The 19,316-nt window shown below is 43.3% G+C and overlaps 1 protein-coding gene across 1 annotated transcript; it reads right to left on the bottom strand.

The window, feature by feature from the left end:
• Positions 1-219: 219 nt before the first annotated feature.
• LOC135549859 (gonadotropin-releasing hormone II receptor-like) lies at positions 220-18,361 on the bottom strand. The gene is made up of 3 exons (XM_064980213.1): positions 17,819-18,361; positions 1,515-1,716; positions 220-698 (listed from the first exon to the last, which is right to left on the bottom strand). The coding sequence occupies exons 1-3, from the start codon at positions 18,359-18,361 to the stop codon at positions 286-288; spliced, it is 1,158 nt and encodes a 385-aa protein (XP_064836285.1). The 3' UTR covers positions 220-285.
• Positions 18,362-19,316: the final 955 nt, after the last annotated feature.

Raw genomic sequence — 19,316 nt, forward strand, 5'->3', positions numbered from 1 at the left:
GGTGGTAAATACAATTCACTCAAAGGGCAAGGCACTCAGGGAAATATGCAAATAAGGTTAAATACATTTTCTAGTTAAATTGTATGTTTACTCAACCTAAAATTCAAAGTCGAGTGAACATACAATTCAACTTGAGAATGTATGTTACTTCAGCTACTGTATATTGTATGCCCAAATGTTGAGCAAACTCACAATCATATTGCAGCTGGTTGGTTTACAATTGTACGTTAAATCAACATATGTATTTTTTTTTACACTGCAGTTGAACAAGAGGCCCACGGATATCTACCCCAGGTTTCCACTTGGCTGGTCGCCACTGGGATTGTCAGACTCTGCCTCTCTGCTTGCCCTGCCCCTCCGACACGCCAGGCGGTCCAAGGACCTCGGGGAGATGTTCTGCGATCGGCAGCAGCAGGCAACCACATCAGCCAGATCGGCCCGGAAGGAGGGCGTGTAGAAGCCGTAGATCACTGGGTCGCAACATGTGTTAAGGTTGCCGAAGACGAAAAGGGCGTGGTGGACGTACTCGGGTGTCTCCTGGAGCATGGCTGGCTGGAACCAGTACCAGATGCCTAGGAGGTAGTATGGCGTCCAGCATATCACGAAGGACGCCACGATCACGATGGTCATCTTCAGGGTCTTCATTCGCGCCTTGGGGATCATGTCAGCACCACTTCGCCTCAGGCACGGCTCCCCACCTGAAGTGATAACAGATACACACAGTATGTGAGGAGATATGGAATGGTACTATGTAAGTTGAAGATGTTGATGATAACGAGCTCTGGGTTTTCCTGACCATGTAACCTGATCAGGACCTGACTATGGCTGATTGATTCATGTATTAGATGTACAAAAAGTGAGATTATAACACTGAGTGTACCAAACATTAGGAACACCTGCTCTTTCCATGAGATAGACTGACCAGGTGAAAGCTATGATCCCTTATGTGTATCACTAAATCCAATTCAATCAGTGTAGATGAAGGGGAGGAGACAGGTTAAAGAAGGATTTTTTAAGCTTTGAGATAATTGAGACAGGGATTGTGTATGTGTGCCATTCAGAGGGTGACTGGGCAAGAAAAAAGATTTAAGTGCCTTTGAACAGGTTGCCAGGTGCACTGGTTTTAGTGTGTCAAGAACTGCAAGCACAGTTTCCTGTGTGTATGAAAAATGGTCCACCACCCAAAGGACATCCAGCAAACTTGACACAACTGTGGGAAGCATTGGAGTCAACATGTGCCAACATCCCTGTGGAACGCTTTCAACAGGTTGTAGAATCCATACCCCGAGGAATTGAGGGTGCAACTCAATATTAGGAAGGTGTTCAGTGTATAAAGGTACAAAAAAATAAAATATTTTCTTGGTCAGATCATGTTGAAAGTAACAACTTTGAGCTCTAAATATGACAATCAAGTATGTGTTGTTGAAACGTCCAATAGTTAAATATATCACAAAAGCAAAGAATGCAGTGTGCATAGTCTCTTCACCTTTTACACTAAACACACAGACACACACCTTTGCCCTTGTGCATCTGACGGCTGATCTCGATGAGGATGCGGGTATAGCAGAAGCTCATTACTAACAGGGGGAACACATAAAGCGTGACAAAGTGGAACATGTTGTAGACCGTCTCTTGCCAGCGATGGTGGAAGCTTCCATGCGTCACACACTGAGTGAATTCCACTCCCTCGGCTTTGATTGCTCGAAAAATGAACAGCTATGAGATAAAGACAGACAAACGGGTAGTGAGAAATCATGATAAAGGTCTATTAATCAATCAATACAAAATGTATTTCAAGCCCACTTGACAGCAACAGGTCTTTAAAGTAAACTTGAACTATTTACCAGCAAAGCGCATACAAGGCACAGTGACAAGGAAAAGCTCCCTAGAGGGAAGAAACGTAGAGATGAAGGAGACTGGGTTCGATTCAATCCGTATTCAATCCGTATCACAGAAGTTCAGCACTATAGCTATAGTTGAAGTTTAAAGGCAATGTTCCTTGATCCTTGGAGACTACATTCACAGTAAACAATGCATAATCCGTCTCAATCAGAAATGTCCTTCAAATTCCAATTGCGCTATTGAACTTCCGCTATACGGATTGAATTTAGCCCTCAGAGGGTGGGGCCCATTCTCTGGCTGTACATTCATGTAGCGCCCATCAGAAATGAAATACCACGTTAACTTGGTCTCCTGGTGTGGTAAATTGATTGCTCAGTTATGAGGGCAATGATGCATTAAGAAGTACAGAATTACTATACATACACATGTTAATGGGGTGAATAAAAGTATAATAACATAGGACAGACAATTTTACGCACTCAGCAGCCTTTGAATTGCCTATTAAGAAATCTAGTGCAAAATCAATCTATTCTAATCTGTTAGAATGATGATTCCTTTCAAAACTATTTCTGCACCAGAGGTGTTATGACATAGAAGTGATATGATATAACAGAAATGAATTTAATGTGAAGACTAAGGTCCTAAAGCATACATCTCTATCACTTTTTGATCTCTATAGTTTTTAAATTGTGTTGTTATAGCGTATAAGGAATCTGTAATATAATACAGTATAATACAGTCATCTTGTACAGTACTGAGCAAATACAAATAGCCAGTCATGTTCATGACTTTTGACACAGGTTGCGTGCCTCTCCCATTTTGGGGTGTTTTAACTGTTTTATTGGAAATGCTTATGTTTATAAATATAACAAGTTAAGTATTAAGTATATATTTTTGTTAGCTATTTTGGTATGTTTCTGCATTTGTATATTTTGTCAATTCAACCTCTGCATCCAGTCTCTTCCATTACCTGTACGGTAAATAAATACCACCGATTTTTACATCTGATCTACTGACTGTCTCGACTGTTGCTGCTCCACACCAACTAAACAGGCTGCCAGCTCCTCTATTTTAACACTGAGCACAAGTGTGATAGCCCATGGGGGCTTTTGTGAATGTTTAGGATAAACTTTGTTACTCTTGAGGCTGGAAATAAATAAATGATCTTCACTCCAGTTATGGTCCATAGATCGGGTTCCTATTGCTCTCACATCTTACCCTGGTCCTGCATTCCTATCTGGAATGGAGGAAATTAACTGTCAATCCGTTTAGGTTTAAAAATATATATTTTAACTAGCATAACATTGTTTTCTTCCCTTTGCTGTATTATCATTTGCTGTTAAGGCAAATTCTTGCACTTTCTCAGTATTTCATGCAATTCATGACAGACTGTCATACACACCGCTTCTTGCTCGCTGTTTTCCACTTCCTCCATCACCAGCACTCAATATCAATTAAATGCACAAGGACGCACACAAATCAATGTCAATCAGCGTATTTTCTTTGGCTTTGTCAGCTCCAGTGCTTTCAGAAAGTATTCATACCCCTTGACGAATTCCACATTTTGTTGTGTTACAGCCTCAATTTCAAAATGGATAAAATAAATAAAAATAGCACCCATCTACACACAATACAACATAATGAAAAAGTGAAAACATGTTTATTTTATTTATTTATTTATTGAAACTTAAATACTATGTCTTTTTTAAATGTAACCATTATTTAACTAGGCAAATCAGTTAAGAACAAAGACCCACCAAAAGGCCTCCTGCAAATACAATATAAATATACATCACAACAAGAGAGACACAACAATACATAAAGAGAGACCTAAAGACAACAGCATAATAAGGCAGCAAAACATGACAACACAGCATGGTAGCAACACAACATGACAACAACATGGTAGCAACACAACATGGTACTAGCACAAAAACATGGTTCCACATTATTGGGCAAAGTCAACAGCACAAAGGTTAAGAAGGTGGAGGCAACAATATATCATACAAAGCAGCCTCAACTGTCAGTAAGAATCTCCATGACTGAGACTTTGAGATAAAACTGTCCAGTTTGAGTGTTTGTTGCAGCTCGTTCCAGTCGCTAGTTGCAGCGAACTGAAAAGAGGAGTGACCCAGGGATGTGTGTGATTTGGGGTCCTTTAACAGAATGTGACTGGCAGAATGGGTGTTGTATGTGGAGAATGAGGGCTGCAGTAGATATCTCAGATAGGGGGGAGTGAGGTCTAAGAGGGTTTTATAAATAAGCATCAACCAGTGGGTCTTGCAACGGGTATACAGAGATGACCAGTTTACAGAGGAGTATAGAGTGCAGTGATGTGTCCTATAAGGACAATAGGTGGCCGAATGGTAAAGAACATCTAGCCGCTTGAGAGCACCCTTACCTGCCAATCTATACATTTTCTCTCAGTAATCTAGAATGGGTAGGATGGTCATCTGAATCAGGGTTAGTTTGGCAGCTGGGGTGAAAGAGGAGCGATTACGACAGAGGAAACCAAGTCTTTTGCCTGCCCCCTGTTTAGGTCAATAAACATCTGTGACTCTAGCTGTCTGCATCTTGGCCTTATCCTGAGTTCTGTTACTTGACATAGATTTTCAAGTAGATTTAAGTCAACTGTAACTCCCTTTTATTTTTTATTCTAAAAAAACTCCCCAGTCTTTAACGATTACAAGCATAACCATAACATGATGCCGTCACCACTATGCTTGAAAATATGGAAAGTGGACTCAGTAATGTGTGTTTGGGGCAAATCCAATACAACATATTGTATTCGGGACAAAAAGTGAATTGTTTTGCCTATTTTTTTTGCAGTATTACTTTAATGCCTTGTTGCAAACAGGATGCATGTTTTTGAATATTTGTATTCTGTACAGGCTTCCTTCTTCTCACTCTGTCATTTAGGTTAGTATTGTGAAGAAACTACAGTGTTGTTGAGCCATTCTCAGTTTTCTCCTCCTCCTCCTTTTAAAGTCACCATTGGCCTCATGGTGAAATCCCTGAGTGGTTTCCTTCCTCACTGGCAACTGAGTTAGGAAGGACTCCTGTATCTTTGTAGTGACAGGGTGTATTGATACACCATCTGAAGTGTAAGTAATACCTTCATGCTCAAAGTGATATTCAATGTCTTCTTTTTTTACCCATCTACCAATAGGTACCCTTCTTTGCGAGGCAATGGAAAATCTCCCTGGTCTTTGTGGTTGAACCTGTGTTTGAAATTCACTTCTCGACAGAGGAACCTTGCAGATAATTGTATGTGTGGGGTACAGAGATTAAGTAGTCATTCAAAAATCATGTTAAACACTATTATTGCAACTTATTATGTGACTTGTTAAGCACATTTTTACTCCTGGACTTATTTAGGCTTGCCATAACAAAGGGGTTGAATACTCATTGACACAAGACATTTCAGCTTTTCACTTGTAAACATTTGGAAAAACATAATTTCGCTTTGACATTATGGGGTGTCATGACGTGGCCCTCTTTGGGTATAGCGTGCCCCCCCCCCCTCTCTCGCCTATACCCAGGCTCCTGTTATCTCAGGTCGTAAATTCCTGGAGGAGACTCTCTTCCTCATGGCCAGACAGTATAGAGAGAGAAAAGGTTTCACATGAGAACAAAGAAACCTCTTCTCCAGTATAGAACTTGAGAAATGAACAATGTACATGTTTTGGAAAAGGTGTACAAGGTCGGGGAAGAATCCAGCTACGACCGGTCCATTTCGTTTAATGTTTGTGAAACTCATGAGACAATACAGCCACATTACCATACCCCTGTTTATACAAGAGTCAGTTATGAGGCTTGCATCTAATTGTTGTATAAAATGACTGAGTAAAGATTAAACTATTTGTGAACTTAAGTAATGTGATTTTAAACTGTTTCATGAAAGGGAACCCAATTCCCTTTAAAGTTAACTAAGTCATTGGCCCACCCCATGAGCACAGACATTGATCTGGCGTCATGGGACAGCCCATTTCTACTGATACAAATATAACCCCCACCAGGAGGAATTCCCTTCAGACCATGCTTCTCTCAATTATGAGGGGGCTAAGGTTTGAGTAGAGACCAGCTTACCTCGATAACCGAGAGGGCTAAGGTTTGAGTAGATTGCTGAAATCTTAACCATACCACGTGGTTAAACTCTGAGACTATTGATTCCGACAGAATAAGAACAAATATTTGATACTAATTACTAGTCTGCAGCTGGGAATTATGTACCTGTGAACGCGAAGGCCGACAACCGGCGAAACATCTATTCTATAACAACATCGCTGAATGTTACTCTGAACTATCCATTCTAACCATGCCAGAGAGAGAGAGGGCGGACAAACTCTCCAACAGAAACTAACTTTCCAACAGAGATCACGACGACACACTGAGCGTGAATATATATATTGATTGCAATTATTCCCGAATGAGTGAGCGTTCATGTGCAAAGGATTAGCATTTCAATTGTTATAATTATCAACTTTGTAGTATCTTATCTTTCGTGTCCTTCTCAGTCCCTTTGTCTAACAAGCCGACATACCGGTTTAGCCCACTAGGGCACATTCTCCTATCATTTCCTTGTAACCATATCTACTTGTTTGTTTGTTTGTGTGTGCATTTCTGTGATTATTTAGTTAGTTAATAAATAAATAAATGATTGAGACAATTGATGTATTAATGACTCATAGTGAAGACTGGGTTCGTGCAGTCAACCAACAATTTACGACGTTTGGAATGAGACTAACGTGAGGTTGTAGCGGTATTTATTAGAGAGGGGTAAAGAAAGATTTTGTTCGGGCGCCAGGCAGGTATTCACCATGCAGAAAGGAAAAGAGTAGAATAGAGAGAGTACCACTACCAGACCCACACACATCAGCAGAAGAGACTGCCTAGAGTGTAGCCTGTTTACCAGATAGCCAGTGGAGAGAAAAGAGAATACACACCATATAAAACCCACATCACAGCACAGGGGTAACTCCAACAAGAATACCTCATACAATAATACTAATACTAATAATGGCAGAGCAATTAAACAGCAACTTCATACAAGAACGAACCCAGTCTTCAACAGAGGATTTGCAATCTGTATTATTTTCTAGTGGATGAGTGCAAAGGGTATGAATGTGGGGGGTGTTCATCGACACAACAAAGGCCTTAAAAATGTCCACAGTCTTCTCAGCCACATGTCATTAGTACACCTCACCTCAATACAGTTTACACAACTTGCAAGCAACCTCCCTTAAAATGTCCATCAAAATACTTCTGGCAGGGCAATAATAGTCCAGCTCTAATGAACTTCAATGGGAAGTACATTTGAAAAATAGAGAGTCTGTTGCAGGGTAAAGCACTGGAACGAGAGGGAAGAGAAAGCGAGAGAAAAAGAGAAATCTTAGCTGTGGTCTTCAGGCCTGCCGGTGTACGGTCTGACTGTCCGATGGTTTGTTGGTTTGTATGTTAAAGCTTCGCAACAATGTTGCTACTAATCCATGCGATCCATAACGGGCGCGGTCCCAAACAAAAACAACCACGACCTAAAGCGATCACACCGATGATTGAGTTAAATACATTATAAACTACAAACGCTGAAAACAAACAAAACTTCTGCAGCACTGCACACACAATCAAACTGTCGCGCCAGCCAAGAGCCCCTCCCCAAAGAGCTGAATGAGCTCTCTTTATCTGCTCCTTCCTTACTGCTCATGTGCTCTTAAAGTGGCAGTGCACGGTGAACGCTCCGTGCAGATTTCGCCACACTCCTCCCCCCATGAAAAAGACAATGCCTGTAGAAACAAAGATGATGCAGGCTTTGACAAGTTCATGTTCCTGCTACACAAAACCAGGGAAGTCCTTCTCATCAGAGTCCTCCACGAAGAGGTCCTGCAGGTGTTGCTTTTGCCTGCGATCCAGCTCTTCTGCCGTAGGGTAGCAGGGCTTTAGGTCAACAACATGCACTGTCCTGACATCTTCCCCAGTGTCCTCCAAACAGACCAAGTAGTTCACTGGTCCCAACTGCTGCACTTCACGGTATGGACCATTCCATCTCGGAGCTAGCTTGGCAGTGAACTTCTTAGATGCCTTTGACAGATGATGTGAACGTACCCAGACACGAGACTGGGGTGGAAAACACACGTCTCGTCTATGTTTGTCATAGTTTCTCAGCTGTTGTTGTTTGGCTTTGGTTTTGCTGGCCTCCACTCTGGCTAGCAAGGTGTGGTGGTGTTGTACGGCATCAAACACTGGGCAGTCAGGTGAAACATTCGAACTTTGCAAGACCCTGTCCATCGGACCTTTTAGTGGTCTTCCCAGGTGGAGTTCAGCGGGAGTGACCCCAGAAGTCTCCTGCACGGCAGAGTTCAGTGCAAAGCGAAATTCTGGAAGATGCTGATCCCAACTTTTGTGCTGATCCCCCACGAATGGAGCAATCATCCCCTTCAGGGTTCGGTTTACCCTCTCGGTCAGGTTGGTCTGAGGATGATAGGCTGTGGTCAACTTGGCAATTACACCCCAGTAGGTACAAAGCTCTTTGTAGATTCCTGATATGAACTGCGGACCTCGGTCAGAGAGGATTTGGTCTGGAATCTCGAATCTGGTAAAGATCTCCCTTCTCAGAATTAGAGCAATGGCTGATGCAGTGGCTTTGCGGAGGGGAAACAACTCCACCCAGTGTGTGTCGTAGTCCACTACCACCAATAAAAATTCATTCCGTGTCCTCCGGCTGGGAGGAAAAGGTCCCATGAGGTCAATTCCCAACATTTCATTTGGATGGTTCACCACGGTCTGCTGCATTTTCCCGGCAAGTCTGCCAATGTCTGGTTTGTATTTCTGGCAGACTTCACACTGCTGTACAAACTTCCGGGTATCAACCCACATGCCTGGCCAGTAAACCACCTCTTGTAGTCTTTGATAAGTTTTAAAAACTCCAAGATGGCCACTCATGGGATTGGCATGATAAGCTTGGATTATCTGGTCACACAATGTAGAGGGAATGAAGACGCGATAATGGGTGCTGTGTATTCCATCTCCTCTTGAAGTTTTTCGATACACTTTATCCTGAATTATGCTATACTTATCATTGAAGCGACTCTTGGAGTCTTCTTCAGACAGACTCTTGTGGATCGCCATGATGGCAGCATCCTTCTGCTGTGCTCTCCATACACTCTCATCATCCAGAGGAAAGGAATCATCCAGACATTTAGCGGTAGTATAAGTACTGCACAAGGGAGGACAAACATTGGCAGTCTCTGTAATCCGAGAAAGGGCATCTGGTACAACGTTCAGTTTTCCTTTGCGATACTCAATGATGAAGTCAAACTTCTGCAGTCTGATAGACCAGCGAATAAGGCGGCTGTTGGTCTTGCCTGATGCCAGAACCCACTGCAGAGCAGCATGGTCTGTGACAACGGTGAAGATCTTTGCCTCCAAGTAGTAGCTCCATTTCTCCAAAGCCCAGACCACAGCGAGGCACTCCCTTTCAGTCGTTGAATAATTCCTCTCGGCTGAATTAAGGGTGCGACTTGCATAGGCAAGAACTTCTTCTGTTCCAAGTCCTGTTTGTTGAGCCAAGACTGCTCCAAGTCCTGTTTGACTTGCATCCGTGTACACAATGAAATGAGCATTCAGGTTAGGATGTCCAAGCACTGGAGTGCTTCAAATGCACTTTGGCATGCAGGGGTCCATTGGAATTTCACACCTTTCTTCTTAAGGTGGTTGAGGGGTTCAGCTACCTTTGAAAAGTCAGGCACAAACCTGTGGTACCATCCAGCCATGCCCAGAAACCGCTGAACAGCCTTGAGGGATGTGGGAATTGGGAATTCCTGCACGGCTGCAACTTTGGCTGGATCTGCATGGATACCTTCAGCATTAACCACATGACCAAGGAACTTGAGTTCTGGCAGACAGAAACAACACTTCTTCAAGTTCAAGGTCAAACCTGCAGCCTTTAGTCTGTCGAAGACGGACTGAATGTCTTGCAGATGATCCGCAACAGAGGAGGAGTAGGTTATGATGTCATCCAGATACACAAGACAATTTCTACCCCTCTGGCTGTTCAGCGGTTTCTGGGCATGGCTGGATGGTACCACAGGTTTGTGCCTGACTTTTCAAAGGCAGCCGAACCCCTCAACCACCTTAAGAAGACTGGTGTGAAAGAGCTGAATGAGCTCTCTTTATCTCCTCCTTCCTTACTGCTCATGTGCTCTTAAAGTGGCAGTGCACGGTGAAGGCTCCGTGCAGATTTCGCCACAAGGTAAAGAATAATTCATTAATTAGAAGACTAATTGATCAGGTATTAAAATATCTGAAAGTTATATTAGGAAAATTATAACTTTGTAATCTGAATATTTTCCTTGGTTCCCCGACTTCCTAGTTAATTACATCTACCTGATTAGTTAATCACGTAATAATAATTACAAAGAATTGATTTGATAAACTAAAAAGTCTTCAGTTTAATGATGCCGAAGACACGACAGGGGAATTGTATGTAGGCCAGTGAGAAAAAAATTATTTAATCCATTTTTAATTCAAGGGGTGTGAATACTTTCTGAAGGCACTGTTTGTAGACATCACTCTCAGACACACGTATCTCCTATAATTACACAAGTGCAAATGAATGGGGAACCAGAAGTTAATAGCTTCCCTTCCCTTGTAACACCTTCCATCATAATGTTCTCATATCTATAGGTATCGTAGCAGACAAAAGTTGAGAAAATATCATAATGACTTATGAATGTAAAAAGTTTCTGGTTGTAGAAAAGTCAGCAGTATTACACCTAGGTAAAGATGTTTCTCTCTGGAAAATACAACTTTTACAAATAGTATACCATGACATTACAGAAGATGTCAGAAAAATGTCACTGCAACCAGTTTTGCCTGCTGGGAGAGCTTCACTTCGCTATTCTATTTTTGGCAGTGTTTTTGATGAGGGCCTTTGAGGATACACTTTGCCACCGTTCTGCTGTACTGAAGTGCTAATAAAATCGGCTTTCAGTCACCTCCCACTGGGCACAAACGTAATTTAATTTATACTAAACAAACAAACGCAAAATATAAAGTGTTCGTTTTAGTTTTCATGAGCTGAAATAAAAGACCACAGAAATGTTCTATATGCAGAAAAGGTTTATTTCTCTAAAATTTCGTGCCAAAATTTGTTTACATCCCTGTTAGTGAGCATTTCTCCTTACCAAGATAATCCATCCCACTGACAGGTATGGCATATCAAGTAATAGAGTTCAGTTTTCCACGTTGATTCAATGTCATCCCATACAGTAGATTTATTTTGTTGAAATGATGTGAAAACTATGTTGATTCAACCAGGTTGTGCTGAATGAATTGAACCACTGACCAACTCCACCAATCCTTGAAAATCATTGGTCAATTAGTAAGCATAAACATGGAAACACTCAATATGAGATGGCTTCTGTCTGCACATAATATCTGCTCCATGATTATCATCATTTAAAGTGGGTGTGTGTATGTGTGCGTGCCTGTGTACATAGTAAATGAGATGGATTCAATGATCCATTTATTTCTCTTCACAGCCACAGTCACCAGTGCTGTGTTCAGTCACCATACGATGGGTTGACTTAATTGCTTAACCAGGAACATGTATTTCCCATAAATCAAAATCAAATCAAATTTTATTTGTCACATACACATGGTTAGCAGATGTTAATGCGAGTGTAGCGAAATGCTTGTGCTTCTAGTTCCGACAATGCAGTAGTAACCAACAAGTAATCTAACTAACAATTCCAAAACTACTGTCTTATACACACAAGTGTAAGGGGATAAAGAATATGTACATAAAGATATATGAATGAGTGATGGTACAGAGCAGCATAGGCAAGATACAGTAGATGGTATCGAGTACAATATATACATATGAGATGAGTATGTAAACAAAGTGGCATAGTTAAAGTGGCTAGTGATACATGTATTACATAAAGATGCAGTAGATGATATAGAGTACAGTATATACGTATACATATGAGATGAATAATGTAGGGTATGTAAACATTATATTAGGTAGCATTGTTTAAAGTGGCTAGTGATATATTTTACATAATTTCCCATCAATTCCCATTATTAAAATGGCTGGAGTTGAGTCAGTATGTTGGCAGCAGCCACTCAATGTTAGTGGTGGCTGTTTAGCAGCCTAATGGCCTTGAGATAGAAGCTGTTTTTCAGTCTCTCGGTCCCAGCTTTGATGCACCTGTACTGACCTCGCCTTCTGGATGATAGCGGGGTGAACAGGCAGTGGCTCGAGTGGTTGTTGTCCTTGATGATCTTTATGGCCTTCCTGTAACGTGGGGTGGTGTAGGTGTCCTGGAGGGCAGGTAGTTTGCCCCCGGTGATGCGTTGTGCAGACCTCACTACCCTCTGGAGAGCCTTACAGTTGTGGGCGGAACAGTTGCCATACCAGGTGGTGATACAGCCCGACAGGATGCTCTCGATTGTGCATCTGTAGAAGTTTGTGAGTGCTTTTGGTGACAAGCCGAATTTCTTCAGCCTCCTGAGGTTGAAGAGGCGCTGCTGCGCCTTCTTCACGATGCTGTCTGTGTGGGTGGACCAATTCAGTTTGTCTGTGATGTGTATGCCGAGGAACTTAAAAAACTTACCACCCTCTCCACTACTGTTCCATCGATGTGGATAGGGGGGTGTTCCCTCTGCTATTTCCTGAAGTCCACAATCATCTCCTTAGTTTTGTTGACGTTGAGTGTGAGGTTATTTTCCTGACACCACACTCCGAGGGCCCTCACCTCCTCCCTGTAGGCCGTCTCGTCGTTGTTGGTAATCAAGCCTACCACTGTTGTGTCGTCCGCAAACGTGATGATTGAGTTGGAGGCGTGCGTGGCCACGCAGTCGTGGGTGAACAGGGAGTACAGGAGAGGGCTCAGAACGCACCCTTGTGGGGCCCCAGTGTTGAGGATCAGCGGGGTGGAGATGTTGCCTACCCTCACCACCTGGGGGGCGGCCCGTCAGGAAGTCCAGTACCCAGTTGCACAGGGCGAGGTCGAGACCCAGGGTCTCGAGCTTGATGACGAGCTTGGAGGGTACTATGGTGTTAAATGCCGAGCTGTAGTCGATGAACAGCATTCTCACATAGGTATTCCTCTTGTCCAGATGGGTTAGGGCAGTGTGCAGTGTGGTTGAGATTGCATTGTCTGTGGACCTATTTGGGCGGTAAGCAAATTGGAGTGGGTCTAGGGTGTCAGGTAGGGTGGAGGTGATATGGTCCTTGACAAGTCTCTCAAAGCACTTCATGATGATGGAAGTGAGTGCTACGGGGCGGTAGTCGTTTAGCTCAGTTTCCTTAGCTTTCTTGGGAACAGGAACAATGGTGGCCCTCTTGAAGCATGTGGGAACAGCAGACTGGGATAGGGATTGAGTGAATACGTCCGTAAACACACCAGCCAGCTGGTCTGCGCATGCTCTGAGGGCGCGGCTGGGGATGCCGTCTGGGCCTGCAGCCTTGCAAGGGTTAACACGTTTAAATGTTTTACTCACCTCGGCTGCAGTGAAGGAGAGTCCGCATGTATTCATTGCAGGCCGTGTCAGTGGCACTGTATTGTCCTCAAAGCGGGCAAAAAAGTTATTTAGTCTGCCTGGGAGCAAGACATCCTGGTCCGTGACGGGGCTGGTTTTCTTTTTGTAATCCGTGATTGACTGTAGACCCTGCCACATACCTCTTGTGTCTGAGCCGTTGAATTGAGATTCTACTTTGTCTCTATACTGACGCTTAGCTTGTTTGATTGCCTTGCGGAGGGAATAGTTGCACTGTTTGTATTCGGTCATGTTTCCGGTCACCTTGCCCTGATTAAAAGCAGTGGTTTGCGCTTTCAGTTTCACGCAAATGCTGCCATCAATCCATGGTTTCTGGTTTGGGAATGTTTTAATCGTTGCTATGGGAACGACATCTTCAACGCACGTTCTAATGAACTCGCACACCGAATCAGCGTATTCGTCAAGGTTGTTGTCTGACGCAATACGAAACATATCCCAGTCCACGTGATGGAAGCAGTCTTGGAGTGTGGAATCAGATTGGTCAGACCAGCGTTGGACAGACCTCAGCGTGGGAGCTTGTTGTTTTAGTTTCTGTCTGTAGGCAGGGATCAACAAAATGGAATCGTGGTCAGCTTTTCCGAAAGGAGGGCGGGGCAGGGCCTTATATGCGTTGCGGAAGTTAGAATAGCAATGATCCAAGGTTTTACCAGCCCTGGTTGCGCAATCGATATGCTGATACAATTTAGGGAGTCTTGTTTTCAGATTAGCCTTGTTAAAATCCCCAGCTACAATGAATGCAGCCTCAGGATGTATGGATTCCAGTTTGCAAAGAGTCAAATAAAGTTCGTTCTGAGCCATCGATGTGTCTGCTTGGGTGGGAATATATACGGCTGTAATTATAATCGAAGACAATTCTCTTGGTAGATAATGCAGTCGACATTTGATTGTGATGAATTCTAAATCAGGTGAACAGAAGGATTTGAGTTCCTGTATGTTTTTGTGATCACACCACGTCTCGTTAGCCATAAGGCATACGCCCCCGCCCCTCTTCTTACCAGAAAGGTGTTTGTTTCTGTCGGCGCGATGCGTGGAGAAACCAGCTGGCTGCACCGACTCCGATAGCGTCTCTCCAGTGAGCCATGTTTCCGTGAAGCAAAGAACATTACAGTCTCTGATGTCCCTCTGGAATGCTACCCTTGCTCGGATTTCATCAACCTTGTTGTCAAGAGACTGGACATTGGCGAGAAGAATGCTAGGGAGTGGTGCACGATGTGCCCGTCTCCGGAGTCTGACCAGAAGACCGCCTCATTTCCCTCTTTTACGGAGTCGTTTTTTTGGGTTGCCGGCTGGGATCCATTCCGTTGTCCTGGGTGAAAGGCTCCGGAAGGCCATCCATGTCAAGTGTGTATGTGTGGTTGGTAAAGGGGCCATATTGATCTCTCCACAACTCACCACCCACCCTCCTTTCTATGAGTTAACATCTCTCTCCCTTGTCCACTGTCGACTGACTCCCCCGCCTTGTGTTTCTCCCTCCCTCCTACAGCAGAAGTTCTGTGTTGTTCTCTTCTTCCTATTAATTTGAAACAACAGCCACTGACTAGCACCTCCAAGGTTGTGTCCACTGACAACCAGAAATGTCATCTCTCCGAGGTGCTGACATTAAGGGGATTGGATTTGTGGTAAACTCTCTCTCTGTGACAGTAACAAAAGAGTGAACACTCAGAAATCTAGCCATGCGGGGAGGGAAAGCAATTTTCTCTCAGTGCAGTGCAATGGGGCCTTCAACGCTGAACTCATATCAAATCAAATGGAATTTATTGAGTGTCCAAAGTACTGTACTTTTAGTCACAAATTGATCTGTGAGCATGGAATGAAATCTACTCCCTCATTTCTCAATTCAAATTCAAAATCAGTGCTTATTGGCATGAAATACATGTAAATACAAAAATATTGCAAAAGAAAAATGGCTTGAATAGGAGTAAAATTGAAAAAATCCACATGCTTTCTTTATAAAGACCAATTGACAATACATCTCAAATGAATTAATATATTCAGTGCCTTATTAAGTATTCAGACCTCTTGACTTTTTCCACATTTTGTTTTTACAGCCTTATTCTAAAGTTGATTAAATAAATTCAAATCCTAATCAATCTACACCGAATACCCCATAATGACAAAGTGAAAACTTGTTTTTTTTCATAAAAATCTGAAATAACTTATTTACAAAAGTATTCAGACCCTTTTGCTATGAGACTTGAAATTGAGATCAGGTGCATCCTGTTTCCATTGATCATCCTTGAGATGTTCCAACAACTTGATTTGAGTCCACCTGTGGTAAATTCAATTGATTGGACATGATTTGGAATGGCACACACCTGTCTATATAAGGTCCCACAGTTGACAGTGCATGTCAGAGCAAAAACCAAGCCATGAGGTCAAAGGAATTGTCGGTAGAGAGCCGAGACAGGATTGTGTCGATACACAGATCTGGAGAGAGGTACCAAAACAATTCTGCAGTATTGAAGGTACCCAAGAACACAGTGGCCTCCATCACTCTTAAATTAAAGTAGTTTGGAACCATCAAAACTCATCCTAGAGCTTGCCCGCCCGGCCAAACTGAGCAATCAGGGTAGAAGGGCATTGGCCAAGGAGGTGACCAAGAACCCGATGGTCACTCTGACAGAGCTCCAGGGATCCTCTGTGGAGATGGGAGTACCTTCCAGAAGGACAACCATCTCTGCAGCACTCCACCAATCAGGCCTTTGTGGTATAGTGGCCAGACGGAAGCCACTCAGTAAAAGGCACATGACAGCCCGCTTGGAGTTTGACAAAAGGCCAATAAAAACAAGATTCTCTGGTCTGATGAAACCAAGATTGCATTCTTTGACAAGAATGCGAAGTGTCACGTCTGGAGGAAACCTGGCACTATCCCTAATGTGTAGTATGGCGGTGGCAACATCATGCTGTGGGATGTTTTTCAGCGGCAGGGACTGGGAGACTAGTCAGGATCGAGGGAAAGATGAACGGAGCAAAGTACAGAGAGATCCTTGATGAAAACCTGCTCCATAGCGCTCAGGACCTCAGACTGGGCTGAAGGTTAAACTTCCAACAGGACAATGACCCTAAGGACACAGCCAAGACAATGCAGGAGTGGCTTCAGAACAAGTCCACCATGGTCATTGAGTGGCCATACCAGAGCCCGAACTTGAGCCCTATCTAACGTCACTGGAGAGACCTCAAATAGCTGCGCAGCGATGATCCCCATCCAACCTGACAGAGCTTGAGAGGATCTGCAGAAAAGAATGGGAGAAACTCCCCAAGTATAGGTGTGCCAAGCTTGTAGCGTTATACCCAAGAAGACTCAAGGCTGTAATAGCAGAGTAAAGGGTCTGAATACTTTTAATTTTTATGCATTTGCAAAAAAATCTAAAACACTCTTTTTTGCATTGTCATTATGGGGTATTGTGTGTAGATTGATGAGTGGACAAAACAATTTCATACATTTTATAATAAGGGTGTAACATAGAAAATGTGGTAAAAGTCAAGGGGTCTGAATGCTTTCCGTATGCACTGTATATACACTTGAGTGAAAGCAATCTCTCTCTCCCTCCCTGCCTTCTCTGTCTCCCTACCTGTCAGGGTGGATAAAGGCTTATATCATTCACAACACTACTGTTTGGATTGGGGTGGGATTATAATCAATATGCAGCTGACCTCCGCCAATTTGATCATTTTATTTGACCAGAGAAACACTTTGTTACCAAGCTGACGACTGCTTCAGCTGCTTCCTCTTCTAAGCCATTCTACTCACATTACTACAGCCAACAATCAAGAGCTGGTGTGTTTGTCCTATAGAATTACAGTTGAATACACCAACCTTAAAAATGCTCTCTTTTTTGCTGAGAGATAATTTCCTCACAATGCACCACACACCTACCCATAGGACTTAATTTGATTGGCAGATCACTGACTGTATGCTCTATTGTGTGAGGAAGACAGTGACCAACTTAAGATCGATTGCAGCCCTGCTATCTTACTAGCCCGGAATCCAAACTGAATAGCTCTCCATTTCACTATTGCTCCTATACACTGATTCAGTCTGGACCTGTTCCAGTAGAAGGACACTTTGATCAGCTAGAAAGTAGTCCTCTAAGAAACTATGGTTTAGTTTAAGACCCACGTGGAAAAATGTTGTTGATCAAAATATTTGGTTTTCTGATTCGTAAATGGTGATCCAGTCATGGACTGCATTGTTATGCATAACCATTACAAACATAGGCACAAATGACTAATTGAATGTGGGTGCAAAATGATTCAGTGAAGTCAAACCATAGTGAAATGGAGTGATATTCAATGTGGATAACAGCCTAGTAAGATAGTGGATCAGCCATCAATACAAGGCTTACTAATTGACTATTCATGTTGTTATGCTGTAGTCTGCGAACGATGTAGATGCTACCGTATGTACACCCACCTGTGGGGAGGCCAGGAGCAGGCTGAGGACCCAGGCAACGAGCAGCATCCTCTTGTTCCTTCGCCCAGCGTCCAGCGTGTCCAACGGGTGCAGGATAGCATGGTGGCGGTCCAGGCTGACCACCACCAGGATGAAGGCAGACGAGTGCATGGCAAACAGTTTGAGGAAGCACAGCAGCTTGCACATGGTATCACCGGCATACCACTGCACGGTGACGTTCCACACCGCGTCCAGCGGCATTACCACGAACGTCATCACCAGGTCTGCAGAGGCCAGGCTGGCAATGAGTGGCCGGAGATGGGCGGCCAGGCGGCGCCCGCGGCCCCGTGCCACGCTAATCAGCACGGAGAGGTTGGAGAAGGCAGCGAACACGAAGAGGACCATAGTGGCGGCCACACGGACGCGGGCAGCGGCGGTGAAGGTGGGTGCCTCCCAGTCCGTGAATGACGGAGGGAGGGAGGAGTTAAAGGAGGAGTTCTCTGGCGGGAACATTGGCGTCGCCGACCAAAGAGTCGAGTTTCCCAACATCCTGTCATCCGACATCCTGGAAGTAAGAAAATAATTAAGTAATTTTCCTCCTCATCTTCATCATTCTTATCCTCATCATAATAGTTTTCATTTGTAATCACTGTAGAAAGTGATTCACTTGACTTGACTTGGTTTATCTGACTGGGACATATTTCAATATGTTGGCTGGGTGAGGAAATAAATAATTCAGTATAATATGACTATTTGGGGCATTTACTGTTGAACCAACCTCTCTGTAAATGTGCCAGATTTCGCCAGCTGGCTAATTTTCAACGGCTGTAAGTGAAAACAGAAATTAATGTAACAAGGACAACATACTCTTGGCGCCAATAATGAATTGAGGATGATTTCTATAAGTGTACAGGCACACAGCCACCCTACTGCCTAAGTGCAGTTTCAGCCTCCTAAAGCTCATATACGGATTGGCAGCTGATATACGGATTGGCAGCTGATATACGGATTGGCAGCTGATATACAGTTTGGCAGCTGATATACAGTTTGGCAGCTGATATACGGTTTGGCAGTGTATTCCTTTGCAGCTGCAAAGGAAACTAATGATGGGTCTGCTATTTTGACCTCAGTAATATTCCTTAACATAAAGCTTTATAGCTTTTATATAAATCTTTATAGCTAAGGCAATAGCGAAGGATATATTTTAGTATCGATAACAGATCATTGATGGGACACAAAACAAATAGTGGGTCAGTTAAGCTTGTCATCCGTAATGTTCCATAAAAACACCCATCTTAATTTCTGAATAATGCAGGTTCAAAAGGTCATATGACACGCATCTAATTTATTAGGTACACCCATCTAGTACCAGGTCAGACCTCGCTTTTGCATCCAGAACAGATAGATTTTTGTTGTAGGCATGGATTCTGCAAGGTGTGGCGTTCAAACATTGCTCAACTGGTATCAAGGGACTTAACTTGCCAGGAAAACATTCCCCACACCATTACACCACTGCCAC

This window comes from Oncorhynchus masou, chromosome 12, assembly GCF_036934945.1.
Source record: "Oncorhynchus masou masou isolate Uvic2021 chromosome 12, UVic_Omas_1.1, whole genome shotgun sequence".
NCBI classification, from domain to species: domain Eukaryota; kingdom Metazoa; phylum Chordata; class Actinopteri; order Salmoniformes; family Salmonidae; genus Oncorhynchus; species Oncorhynchus masou.